Source organism: Neopelma chrysocephalum, unplaced genomic scaffold (genome assembly GCF_003984885.1).
Source record: "Neopelma chrysocephalum unplaced genomic scaffold, ASM398488v2 Primary Assembly neopelma1_108, whole genome shotgun sequence".
In the NCBI taxonomy this organism is placed as follows: Eukaryota; Metazoa; Chordata; class Aves; order Passeriformes; family Pipridae; genus Neopelma; species Neopelma chrysocephalum.
Genome location: NW_020897773.1, coordinates 622,870 through 636,088, shown reverse-complemented (window position 1 = coordinate 636,088; position 13,219 = coordinate 622,870). Strand labels below are relative to the sequence as shown.

Below are 13,219 nucleotides of genomic sequence, written 5' to 3'. Positions count from 1 at the left end.
TGGTTGCATTGGCTGCAATCTGTGCAAAGTTTTTCCTGGAGTTTTTCTTTTAATACGTTGCTTTTGTTATCACCTTTGTTGACGCTTGCACAAAACACAAGTTAGAAGCTTAAGTGTGCTGTGTGTTTCATCCCATGTGTTGGTTTGGTGCTGGGCTTGCCTTGCCCAGCTCTCCACAGCCTGAGTACTCAACCTTCCCCCCCAAGCTGGACTGTTCACCATGCCCACACCCAGCCCTTTGTCCAGGGGGATGTACATTGCCCCATCCCAGGGCATTTTGCTGGGTGGGTCTCAAATCTCCAGGGCAGGTGATTCATTGTACCTTCTTCCTCCCCAGGCTCTGCTCTGCTTCTTCATCCTTACTTCATCTTCCCCAGCCCACAGGATGTCTTTTTGGCCCCTATCCTTCACTCTATTGTGTGCAAACGAGCTGTCTGGAGCAGTGGGATGGAGCTCTGCAATGGAGCTATGAGCACAAGCATGTGTGGTTTAAAATAGCCCCTGTATCCAGGAAGCGGGATCTGCCTGCCTGTCCCGCAGCCCCTCCGGACAATGAAACATGCTGATGTAAAAATCAGAGCCCAGGAGGGTCAGGGAAATGGGGAGAGACCTACAAAGCTGCCCAGAGGTTCAGACAGGAACCGCTGGGTCAGGGCTGAGTGTCATCCCTGCAGTGGACCAAGCCATGCCAACCCCATGGCAGGTCAAGGACAGATGTGCCTCTGGGAAACAGGTGGAGGAGAGCACAAAGCTCCTTGCTGCGTCTCAGTGTCAGGCTGCTGCCTTTGAGGGTTTGCAATCCACGGACTATCAAAGGACTAGTTAGGCCAGACAGCCATGGGACTTGCTTCTTGCCTTCATCTCCTTGCTGCAGCAGTCCATGAAGGACTTCACATTTTGTGCCTGCTTCTGAGACATTGTCTTCATCCACACTCAGTTTTGTCCTGTTGTGAGTGTGCTTTGCTGTCCTACCCAAGCCAGTGGGGCAGCCCAAGGTTGGTGTCAGCACCAGCACTCAGCCACAGCAGTGATGGGAAGCTGTTTGGGCACAGAAACACCAGAAACAGGTAGTCTCCAGCCAGTGCTGGCAGTGAGCACCAGGTCCATGAGAGGGAGTTTGTCCACATTGCCAGTGACCTTAGCAAGTGTGTAATGATGGAGAGCTGCTGTTTGCATTAGAGGTCAATGCATTGGGGCTGTGGGATAGTTTGGGATGTTCAAGGCAGAGAGCTGCTGCCTCTGCTCACCCCTGCTCCATAGACAGATCCTCCAGCTGCCAAAAACGATGGTTGCATCCTACTCAGGAATATGCATGGCTGCTGAAACACCTAGTCCTGCCCCAACTCCTTCCCTCCCCATCCCACTCACCACTCTCCTGTCTTTTCCAGAAAGAGGACGGCACTGTGAACCGGGACTTCAAGAAGACACGGACAAAGGAACAAGTCATGGAGGCCTTCAGGGAGTTCACCAGAGGGAACAGGAACGTTTTGGTGAGTGGGGGATGCTGGGAGGACTCCCTGGAGAGGGCTTCTCCTGCAGAGGGTGGCCTCAGCTCCCTGCCCTGCAGGGCTGAAGCTTGAGCAATTTTTCTTAGAAAAGCCTGAGAAATACCGAAGAGAAAGACCATCCAGGTGCAGAGGTGAGGGGAGAGCTGGGAAGGGACATGTTGGCTGCAACAGCACTGCTTGAGACAAGTCCAAGTCTGCTGATGATAGTGAAGAGTTGGCTCCCAAAACCCACTGTGGAGTCACAGCCATGTTCTGCCCTTCCTCCGTGGGTCTGATGGCCACCTCCAAGCCCACTCCTTACCCCAGTGTGCAATGGCAGGGGCTCCCAGCCTGGCATAATGGGCATAATGCCCTGTGCTCGGTCTCGCAGAAGGGTGGCCCTGTGCCAGGCACCCTTCACATGGGCAAGCCGCTGTCAGCATTTTCCAAGTTTCCCTATGTTGCCAGGAGAATAAGAGATGTAGCTGTAAACAATTTACACCAACTGTGTCAAATATCCTGTTTGACAAAGCGCTCCCATTTTAAGCTGTACTGTATAAAGTCTCCAAAGGCAAGGCTTGAACTGGAGTGGCCCTTGGCACTACCTCCTTCAAACCAGCATGTTCACTTTGACGAGGGTTACCCTGGGATTATTGCTGGATCTGAAAATGAAATTGCCTGGCTGTAGTTTATCCCCAAAGAGCTTGGAGCACACTTAGACCATCTTGCTGTGGCTCTGGATGGGGCTCCTTGGCCAAAGCATTTTAATACAGTGATCCCCACATCTCTGCTTGCAGGTGTGTTACAGTGCCCAGATACCTGCTGTTTGTGTCCTCTTGTGCTTAGTCCTTCTAAATAAACCCCAAAATCAAATTACCAGTGGGGCCCCCTGAAAACATTTAGTGCCTTCCAGCAATTTGCCAGGATACTCAGACTTGCGGGTCTTGACCTGCGTGTTGACTCGTGTGAAAGCTCTTCTGCCTATGGGATCAACTCTGCAGAAGTGCTGATATGGAGTTACAGATGTGTCTCATGGTGTTTGACTGACCGAGTGATAAAATGACAGATGAGGTGAAGACTTGACCTATTAAAAGGGTGCAGGGGAGAGAAAAAATCAGCCTGGCTGTGCATACACAGCAGTGACAGCTGAATTAGCTGTTCCCTCCTCGGGAGCACCATGGATGCACTGGGGAGAGTCTGCAGAAACCACTGTTTCAGCAAAAGCAAATGCTTTCACTAAGTTTTGGAAGGCACAGGATACTGTAGAAGCCAAAAGGATAAGTGAATCACAAAAAGAAGGGGATACCCTCTGAGGGGACAGGTCTGTGGGAGGATGCTGAGTGCAGGGCGGCTGAAGAACACCCTTGGCCTCTCTCCATACAAACGTGGTATCATGGAGATGATGCTGGGAAGAGGGGTGACTTTCCTGTCTGCCCCATGCAGTGGTTTTTATGTACGTTTCCTCAGCACTGACGTCTTGGTTTGTTTTGTTTTTTGTAATTCCAGAACAGTTACCTTAACCGGTTGAAGGGTATCCGCGCTACCCTGGAGACATCCCCATTCTTCAAGTGCCATGAGGTAATACTCTTGTTTAGATAGATCTGCCTAGAAATGCAAACTGTTTAATCTCAGCTTGTGCAAGGAGAGAAGTCAAAGTCAGAGGCTGTAAATATCTATAATTTTGAATTCATTCTTATATCCATATTTTCATAGCCCTGTTTATCTAATACTTATGTGCAAATATAGATGATGACAGATACAATGTTTATGCATTTGACATGAGCTCAAATCTATTGAAAACCAATGTTTATACAGATTAAAAGCTATCTAGGAGGAAGTCAGGCTGCTTATGGATTTACATGACAGGGAAAAATCCCTAGTGTAAAAAGCATAGGGGTTTCCTGGAGAGAAATGTGCCTCCTGTTTCCATGTGCCTCAGGTATCATTTGGCTGCCAGTTGCTCCATGTGATCAAACAGGGCTTCAACATAGCTATAAATTGCAGCTAACCCAAGCCTGGCTTTCCTGAGCTGGTTGGGGCACCACAGTAAGAACTCTTCCTTTGGAAGGACTTTCCTACAGAAATGACCAACATTTTCCACAGTGAAGATTCAGTTCTGATGGGAAAACAAAGATGAAATGCTACTTTTTTTGGCCATTTCCAGAACTGAAATGCTTCACAATTTAATGATATAACTTTATTGATTTAGCATTGGTGAAGAATATTTGCTATTCCATCTACCTAAGAAAACATGAGAGCACATGTTGTCACGTGTTGTCTATGGGCAAAGGAGCCTCATAGGAGCCTTTGACTCACAGGGCTCAGGAGCCACAGTTCCAAGAGCCCAGTGTCCCTCAGCCGGAGCTGCGTGAGCCACCTCGGCTCTGGCCACACACGGAGGGTCCTGCCAGGAGCTGGAGGCAGATGGGGCCATGCCTCCTGATGGCAGTGCCTGTAAGGCAATGGGAAGGGAAATGTCAAAACTGAGGGTTTCAAGTCAGTTCAACACAGGAAACAAAATGCTCCCTGAAACCGAGTGCCAGGGTTTCATTTGAAAACACAGAAACAAAGCAGCCTTTCAAAGGAGGTTTTGAAAGGAGTTTCCACTCCTTAAAAATTAAAAAGCAGCAGCTTTGACTTTCCATCCCGCATCAGGATGAAGCACAGCAGAAGGCCTGCCATGCTCTGTGTGTCCCTTCACGGGGCCCTTGCTGCGCAGGGCTCCTCTGAGGAGCTGCAGGACAATTTGGCAGCCCAGGACAGGCAAGCAAAGAACATCAGCAAAAGGCTCTTCTTTAAAATTAAAATGCTCTCTCCTGGCCAAGAAAGGGCTATAAGGGCTTAGAAGGAGGAGAGCTGAAGATAAGCATTTCTCAGAAATAATACATAACTCTGGACCTTGGATGTTTTCCCAATACACTGCAGGAAAAAGCCTCCTCAAAAATGTAAATTCATAACAGCTTTTGCAAACAGTACATGCTTCCCATTCAAAACCCTTGTCTAAAGGCAAACCTCAAGCTAAACCCTGCTGATAGCATGAATGTGGGAGTCCCAAGTAATGTTTAGTGCTGCTGTTGTGGAGGGCTGACAGCAACTGGATTCTCCTCCACGTACATATGGGACACTCGTGGCTCTCAGTGCACTGCATTACCTCTGCTACTGCCCTTTCACTCCTGTCACCAAGGTCCCTATTTGTGATACAAGGGCAAGTGAGTTTGTACTCCACCAATTCATGCACATCAGAGAGAATTTGGGAAGCAGTCTCCATTTGGGACAGTTCTGAAGCACATCCATTGGTGCTTTTCTGTAGAAACCCCTGCTAAAATCTTTTGACTGGAGGAGCAGATTCTGCATAAGAGCACGATGGCGACTGGCCCGATACGATACATGTTCCTTAAGCATTGGGAAGCTACAGCAGAGCTGCTGCTGGGTGTCAGCCTGGCTGGGACTGTGAGCTGGGATGGGTCAGGGTCCTGAGTTGGAGGTACCCACCTCTGCTGATCATCTCTGTGGTTGGTGACCATGGCTCGTGGGGTCTTGTCCCACTGCAGTAGGTCTTGAGACTTCTGCTGTCAGAGCCCAAATGCCCCTATGGGCTTCCCCCGGTTGCCCTGGCCAACACTTGCTGCAGGATTTCCCAAAGGCTGATCAGGATGTGAAAGAGTCCTTCAAAGCAGACAAAGCCGAGTGCACTCAGGGAAAAGGAAATCCATGTGCATGCAGCTCTGTACCTTGCACCCCCAGGGTGCTGTGAAAGCAAGGAGGATATTCTAGGGGGAATCTGAGTGTAATTGGATAGTGTTTCAGGCAGGAGACTACATGTTGCAAGGAACTTGTACTTGGAGCATCCCCATCCCTGCAATCATGTCTGCAGAGCTGGAGAGTGAACAGCACAAGGTGATCACAAAGAACCAGCTTTGGAAAAAATTCCCTTCTGAAGGCTGAGACAATTCATCTCATTCCTTCCTAGGGGACTTTGGCTGAGTTTCCAAAATAACATCTCTGTCTTTCATGCCTATGTTTTTCTGATCTTCTGCTAAGACCTGACATTTGTATGAGTAAATCAGCTTGTCCAAATGCCCGATTTGCATGTGCAAACACAACCAGCAGCACCCAGAGCTTGCTTTTGCTCATGCAAAACTACAGCAGATCTCTTGTAAGTGCAGCCTGAGATAAGGCGTCTGAAAGCCCCAAAGCTGTCTGAGAATGAGCAACAGAAGCACCACTAATTCACCTCCTCTCTCCTCAGGTAATTGGGAGCTCCCTCCTCTTCATTCACGACAAGCAGGAACAGGCCAAAGTCTGGATGATTGACTTTGGGAAAACCACCCCACTGCCGGAGGGACAAGTTCTCCAGCACAACGTGCCCTGGGTGGAAGGGAACAGAGAGGATGGCTACCTCTGGGGACTGGACAACCTCATTCAGATCCTGACAGAGTTGTCCCAGAGCGAAGACTTGCATTAAAGCCGCACCTCCGACTCTGCCACTACCCCCAACCTGCCCCCGACTGACTCTTCTGAACTGCACTACAAGACACTTTCCAGTCCTTGCCCTTCCCATTTGAAAGCTATACTCTCCCTATTTAATGTGTTTTTGTTGTGGTTTCTTAGGTTGTCTTGGTTGGGTTTTTTTTTCCCCCTCTCCTTGTAAATAGAGAGCTAACCTGCCAGAACAAAAGCTGAACTTGAAACCTTGCCTTTGCAGAGTCAATGGGAGCAGGCGGCTGTGCCGGCCAGGAGCAGCCCAGAGGGGTTGCTTAGGCAAGGGCATGCTTTGCCTGTCGCACTTTGGTCTCTTGCGCAGCCTGATTTTAAGAGCACTGGCTGAGGAAGGAGCCTCTCCCTGCACTGGGATCGGTAGCTTCATCCTGAAAACACTCAGTGGCCATGCCCAGGACCCTCCGGCAGCCCAGATGTGTGAGCAAGGTGTGGAGATGGTGAAGGACACTGGGGTGGGATCTCATTAGTTGTCTTTGCCAGCACCTTTCAGCCTAGAGAACTGGCTGTGCCAGGTCCTTAAGAGCTGCTAGAAGGGCAGATTTGGGGGGATTTTGTGTTGTAGACATCCCGTAGAGGTTGCTTAGTTATTTTTGAGTGGCACTGAAGGGCGAATGTTTCTCTCCTGCTGCAGAGCCTTGTAGCTGGGCACAGGTATTTGCCATGGACAGGTGCTTCCCACCCACATCCCCCACACAGGGTGTCCTGTGGGTAACACTTTGAAATCCTCTCTAGACCCTCAGCTCCCCTGCTAGCAGCTGCTTCCAGCCTACATTAGCTAGGGTCTGCAGTCCTCCTTAGCTGGGAAAAATTGCTTATAAAGGACTACTATGAGACCAAAAGTAGCCATCCAGGTTGACCAGTCTTTTTTGCCAGCAGCCAAGCACGTGTGTAGGGGTCGTGCCACCAATGCCCACACCTGGCCCAGGGCAACCCTCACACCTGGAGCATCTCCATAACTTTTATCTTCAGCAGACAAAGGGTTACAGCAGCAAAGAGTCTCCCGAGTTAGTCACCAGGAGCTTGGCAAAGCAGAGTTGGGGTCAGGCATGCCCATGCCTTCCCCTTTTTTCCTCAGAGCTGGCTGACTGCCAGTGCACTGGCTTCCCAGCCTGCTCAGGCTCTGTGGATGGCCTCTGTGCTCCTGATCCTGCAAAAACACCCAGTTCCCTGTTTAGGGTGGAGGCTATTTTTTAACTTCCTGGAACATTTGAACTAAGCGGCGGCAGGGCTGGCTCACTAAAGGTCATCCATTGAGAGGACGGCAGGGAGGGGAGTCTGTGGGGCAATGCAGGAGTCCCTCAAGTTGAGGACAGAAGGAGTTTGCAGTGCAGGAGGTGGTGCAGGAGCTTGACAGCCACGAATTCCTCACCTGCTCCATCCCCAAACCCACTGTCTCATTTCAGAGCTCCAGAGCCCCTCTGCCATAGGTCAGTGGGTCCGGCACCCTCAGTGGGGGAGACCTCCCAGCAGCAATAAGGAGGAGGAGGAGTTGGCCACCGAGCCATCTGCAGCTATGCCCCAGCCTCTTTCCCAAGGACTGAAGTTTCCTAAGGTTTTTCTCGGTTCATATCTCACCAGACAGGTGTCTTTTGCTCATCGGATGTCATTGTAAATGGTTGCACTGTTTTAGCTCCTTGCCAGGCTTTCTAGAATAGCCCATGTGGAAGTGCCTTATAGACTTGCCTCTGTTCCATTAGTGTCATGGAAAAGGTTGGGGTTTTTTTAAGTTATATTTATTTTCATCCCATTTTAATTGCACAAAACACTAAAATTTAATGCATGGAATCCCTCTTTTTTTTTTTTTTAAACTGTTTTTAGTTTTTAAACCATCCCTTTTCCAGCTTTGGAGAAAGGGTGTGAACAGATACACATAGCTATGTACCACTTACCGCTGTACTTTAGCTTCGAGCTGCTCTTATATATGTACATTATTTTTTAAACCTGTTTATAAACCAGAGTTCTTGCTTTGTGGCTTCAGAAGAAGCAGATTGTTTCTCTCAGATGTCTTATGCCTTCCTGGAGGCTGGAATGGTTGATGTGAGGGATTCTCCCTGCTCCCACCACACCTCTCAGTCATTGGGTAATACAGAAGAAAATCCAAACCGGTCTGGAACGCCAATGCACAGTGCCTGTAAAAAAGTCCTGTAACATTGCAAATAAAGGCATATGGGAAGCATTCCCCTGGTGTGCAGTCTGTGTCTGCCCCGCACAGCTTGCAGCAGCCTGGGAACAGTCTTTCGTGTCCATGATGATTTGGGGGGGGAATTGGCCTCCAGCTGCATAAAAGCAAGAGGAGGGAAGGACCCTGCACTAGGGACAGATCTTCACAAACAGGAGCTGACTTTGCAGGGAGCAGGGCGGGGGGGAGAGCAGAGTTGGGCTTGTGGGGGTCCCCAGGCTCGGTGGGGGGCACCCCTGGGAGAGGCCTGAATTTCTCCATCCCCCTTCTTCAGGGAAGCCCACTGAAGCCAGCTCCACACCAGGAATTTTTTTTAATGCTTTCTTGCAAACACTGTGTTGTGGCTCCCACTGAGTGGTTCCCAAGTGCCACCCTGTGATTTCTGCAGCGGAGAATACCAAAGCACCCAGGAGCATCAGAGCTGCCTGGCACGGCCAAGCACTTCCCCTGCTCCTCTCCCTCTCAGCTGCAGTGGGCAGGGCTAGAGGGAGCACTTTGGACCAAAGGCCACAAAAAAAGAAACAGATTGTTTCTTTACTGAAGGAGAAATCAAGTTGTAGAGCCTGGAGGCAGCTCCATTCCCTTCTAGTTGTTTCTGCAAGCACAGGACAGCAGGAGCCTGGCTGAGGGAGGTGGGTGGGCTGCCCCACAGGAAACCCAGACCCCAGGAGCAGCCTGACCTGGGGACCAGTCCTGGCTCACCATGGCTCCCTTAAAACAAACTGCAGGAGAAAGCCAGCATAGAATTTGCTTGAAGACTAGAAACCTCTTGGTAGGAGGTAGAGCTGGCAGTATAAATGATATAAGGCTGCTCTCCGTGCACCAGCGGTCTCTCGTGGGCTGTGAGAAAGCCAACACGTTTCCTGTCTGGCTGCCATACACAGTCCTGCAGCACCTTTTCCGACAGTGTTTTACTTATTGCTCCAGTTTTTGTGGGCCACTGAGTGTCTCTCTGGTATGTGACTCCTCTTCCTACCTTTGGAGAAAAACAAAAACCTCCAAAACTTACCCAGCTGCACTCTGAAATGCAAAAACAGAAGGGAAGGAATAAGAACCTCAACCCTGTTCTGCAAAAACTTCTCTTGAGAGTTAAGGAAACACCACAACATCACGGTGGAGACGGAAAGAGAATAAGCCAGAGAAAGAAACCCCTCGTGTCAGAGTGCTGGCACCTGCTGACCCTGAGGTTTATGCAAGGGGTTGGGAAGGGGCAGGCCCCCATCGTCACACTCCACAGCAAGAGCTTGTCTTGCTCCTCCACCCGGCTTTATTACACTCCCTAAAACAAAGCCTAGGGCTCCCTGACTCTTCAGGGACTAATAAACTAAATGATTCATAAACTCATTATAGAGAAGAAAGGACAGTACTTATAATAATGGAGCAAAGTGAACTAGACACTGCTGAAGCTTCTACTCTTATGGAACAGAGCCTCCCAGCATCTCCAGCAGTGCTGGGAGGTGTAAGGCAGGCTACTCAGACTATAGGTGGGGAGGGGGCAGCTCCTTTCCTTCATCATTATCTTGTTACATACTACTAGCCAGAACCAGCCAACCATAAATCAGGGGGTGCTGGGGGCCAGCTGGGAGTGGCAGCCTCTGAAAATGCAGGATTTTACTGTGATGGTTGATAGGAGGCTGAGGCTCATATCATTTCCAGGCTGTTCACAGCACAAGCTGGTGGGGTTTTGGGGGTCTCTGGGAAGCCCCTCTGGAGGGGTTTTGCCCCTGCCCTGAGAAAGGGCTGGAGGGAATTGCATTGCCTGAGCAGTGAGACCTCAGAAGGAGGGTCCTAAACTATTTAAGGCCACCTAAGTACTGCTGGCCATAAATTGAAGGTGTGAGGAGACCGGGGGAATCCCAGCTGTACCAGGGACAGTTTTCTTACGCAGAGATGTGGAGTGATGAAGTGCTCACATTTTGGGGCTGGTGCTGCCAGCAATGGACTTTTCCCCCTGGAGAGCCCTCGCTGCTGCCCCAGGGTAAGGTGGTTCTGGCAGCTTGGAAGTTGGCAATAGACCCTTTGGATTTCACTCAGGGCCCCCATGTCACCCTGCCCAGTGCGGCTGGGGGAAGTGGGAGTGAGGGGGTTGCCAGGGTGGGAAAGCTCCTGCCTTTGTGGTGCTGCAGGGGATGCGTGGCCGGGAGAACACAGGGGCACCATGGGAGGGGTGGCTTCGCAGGGCGGTGACAGGATGGCCAAATAGCATCTGAGTGTGGAGGGGTCTCTCTCGGCCTGGGGATGCCTTTCCCTCAGCCACTCTGTCATGGGGATGTGCCTGACACCTCCAGGAACCTGCTGGCTTGGAGATGCTTGGGAGGGGGTGCTGCTGGTGGCACCCTCCAGGGTCCGGTGGGGAGGGCTCGTGTTGGGTTTCAGCCCCCTCACACGGCTGTGCTGGGGCTGCTCCTTTCCGCCGTACCTTAAAAAACGAGCCCCGCCTGGTCGGGGCTCCCGGCGCTTCCCCCGAGGGCCGGGAGGTGGCGATGCGGCCCCGGCGGCTGGAGCCCGGCGGGCTGTGCGGGAGAGGGAGCGCTCCCCCGCAGGAACGGTGTCCGCATCCCAGGGCTGTCCGGGATGCTTTCTCCGGCCCTGCCCGCACCCCGGGCGTCGCTGCTTTGGGACTTGCCCCTCAGCCCCCTGAAGTTTTGGGACCTGTCTCCTGGCGATGCTCGCACTGGGAGCTGGGGGATCGTTAAAATGAATAAACCCGCTCCCCAACAGAGGCTCCCTCCCGCACCCCGCCGGAGCAGGGCGGAGCCTGAAGGGCTTCGTGCTGCCCACATCCCCTTCCTGGGTGTAGACTCCTGCATCTGGCGTGGAGAAGCTGGGGAAACACATCTCCCCTCGCGCCAGTCCACCGCCTCTCCCAGAGCCACCGCCTCTCCCAACCCTCTGTCCGCCTGAGGGACAGCTTTCCCACTCACACTTCCCTGGCCTTACCAATTACAAATTTGTTCTTTGTTATTGTGAAGAGTGAAGAACTTTCCTCTGGAAATGAGGGAAGCGGCCAGAGCCCCCTAGTAGTGTCAGCTGGTTCGGTTTTTCTTTTTCCCAAATGGTTTCAATTCCATGAATGTGGTCACACTCTGCTCCTGCAGCAGCGTGAGATGCCCACCTACCCTGGGGCCCCAGGGATGACCTGCCATGCCCAGAACCACACTTCACCCATCCTCAGAGTGGGGCTGGGAACATGACTGTGCCATCTCCTGCACTTCCAGTGCCTGACCCACCACGAGGGATGTCTCCAGCGAGGTACTGGAGCACGGCAAGGAAGGCTTTATGTGGGGATTTACTGCTCTGGCAGGTGCCCCAGGCGCTGCTGCTCCTTTTATACTGGCAGATGTTCTCTTTCCACCCCTACCTCTCTCCTCATCCTTAGGGGACCTGTCTTGGTGGTTCCTCCTGCTTGCAGCACTCCAGGATAAAACTGCGCTTCCACCCCGGAGCAGCCAGGGAGCACAGGAGAGCTGCTGGTGACACTCTAAAGAAGAGAAAGCCCGTAGAGGAGCATTTCAGCTTTCCCTGAAGGGTTCAGCCTGGGGGTGGTTTTGCCCCCCTCACTTTGCCCACCTTGGCAGGCAGGACTGAGCAAGTGTGTCAGCCAAAGCCTCAGTCCAAAGTTACTGGGAGACATGGTGTTTGATGCCGTTTTTTAGTGCATGGATATTCTGGCTGACACATCTTCACCTCCTCTGGGGACACACTTAATGTGCCCTAGACACAAGCATATAGTCCTGCCAGTCTTGCAGCTCACATCCTTTTCCAGAAGCTGCAATTTTCCCGTGGAAATAAGCTCTGAAATAGCCTGTAATTGTAATATTAGCTTCTAGGATCAGGTGCTACCTTCTCATAGCTGCATTTGGATCTGAATGTGTATTTGGACTGCATGACTTGAGATTTCAAGATAGTACATGTGTACCTTGTAATAACCCTTCTTTGCATGGACCTTATGGGGTTTTTTAAATGGTTGCTCAGACAGTTTGAACAGAATACAATTGAAATTATGCTTTTCTAATTGTGTATCTCTAAAGGATCCAGTATCCAGGTGGTGTATTTCCATGTCTCTGCATGCCCACCAGTGAGAGCTGCTGATGGGCAGACGGTGGCTCCCCATCGGGATGAGCTGCAAGCCAGGACTGACAGCAGCCCTCCTGCCCAAGATACTTTTGTCTCACTGGTGTAACAGCAGCTGACAGCCCGAACTCTCCTAGATGGCCAGATGTGAAGCACACCTGGTTACTGCTGATAGCCCTGGATCATGCGGAAAGCCTCAGCTGCTCCCTATCAGCAAGGGAGTGTTGGTGCTGTGGCTGTAGCCCTGTGTGGCTCTCAGCAAGAGCTGCTGTAAGGTTAAATGTATCCCAGCAGTGTGGTAGCCCTGAGAAGGTGAGTTTGGTTTGGGGAGGCTGTAAGTGCAAAGGGAGAGTATTTGCTCCGGTTTGTGTGGTGGTTCCTGGAAAGGGAGTTTCCTTGGGCCTGCCATTGCTGGGCTGCACCAAGCGGGTGCACACAGGAGTGACCCCCAAGGGCTGTGCTGTGCTTTGAGGGCACCTGGGCAGGCTCTGCTCTTGGGCTAGGGGCTGAGCCAGTGCCCCTGAAGTCAGGGTGAGATGTGTGTGGTGGCTGTGTGCCTCCCCTGGGGCCACGGGGTGGGTAGAGGAGGTGGGTGCCCAGGAATGCAGTGTGGGACTTGGGGCAGGGCAGCCATGGGCTTTGGCTGTACCCCGTCTGGCTGGGGGGACAGGAGCAGCTCTCATGTGGCTTCTGCCTACCCACAGGATGCTGGAGAAGCACAGAGCAGGGCTGTGTTGGGGATTTCTAGTTCTTCAGGAGCTCAGTGTTTGCTGGTTACTGTCTCTGGTAAAGGGCCAGCATACTGTGGGGTAAGCACCCCAGGAACCCGTCAGTCACCCCATTCCCTGGGTTTCTGGGTGATGGTACTGTCTGGTTTCAGAACGGGGATTTGGGTGTCTGCTGCAGCAAAGCTGGTCCTGCTGCCTGTTTGAGGAGCCAGCAGAGGCTGCAGGCTGTGCTCATTACCTCTTGCCTCTCT

General features: G+C 51.7%; 1 protein-coding gene across 1 annotated transcript in view; it reads left to right on the top strand.

Annotated features, from left to right (window-relative positions):
- Positions 1–8,165, top strand: part of ITPKB (inositol-trisphosphate 3-kinase B) — a 67,491-nt gene extending 59,326 nt beyond the window's left edge. Inside the window, exons 6-8 of the mRNA XM_027696505.1 lie at positions 1,389–1,490; positions 2,994–3,065; positions 5,737–8,165. Coding sequence (XP_027552306.1) covers positions 1,389–1,490; positions 2,994–3,065; positions 5,737–5,952 — 390 coding nt within the window. The 3' untranslated portion in view covers positions 5,953–8,165. The remainder of the gene's footprint in view (positions 1–1,388; positions 1,491–2,993; positions 3,066–5,736) is intronic.
- Positions 8,166–13,219: the final 5,054 nt, after the last annotated feature.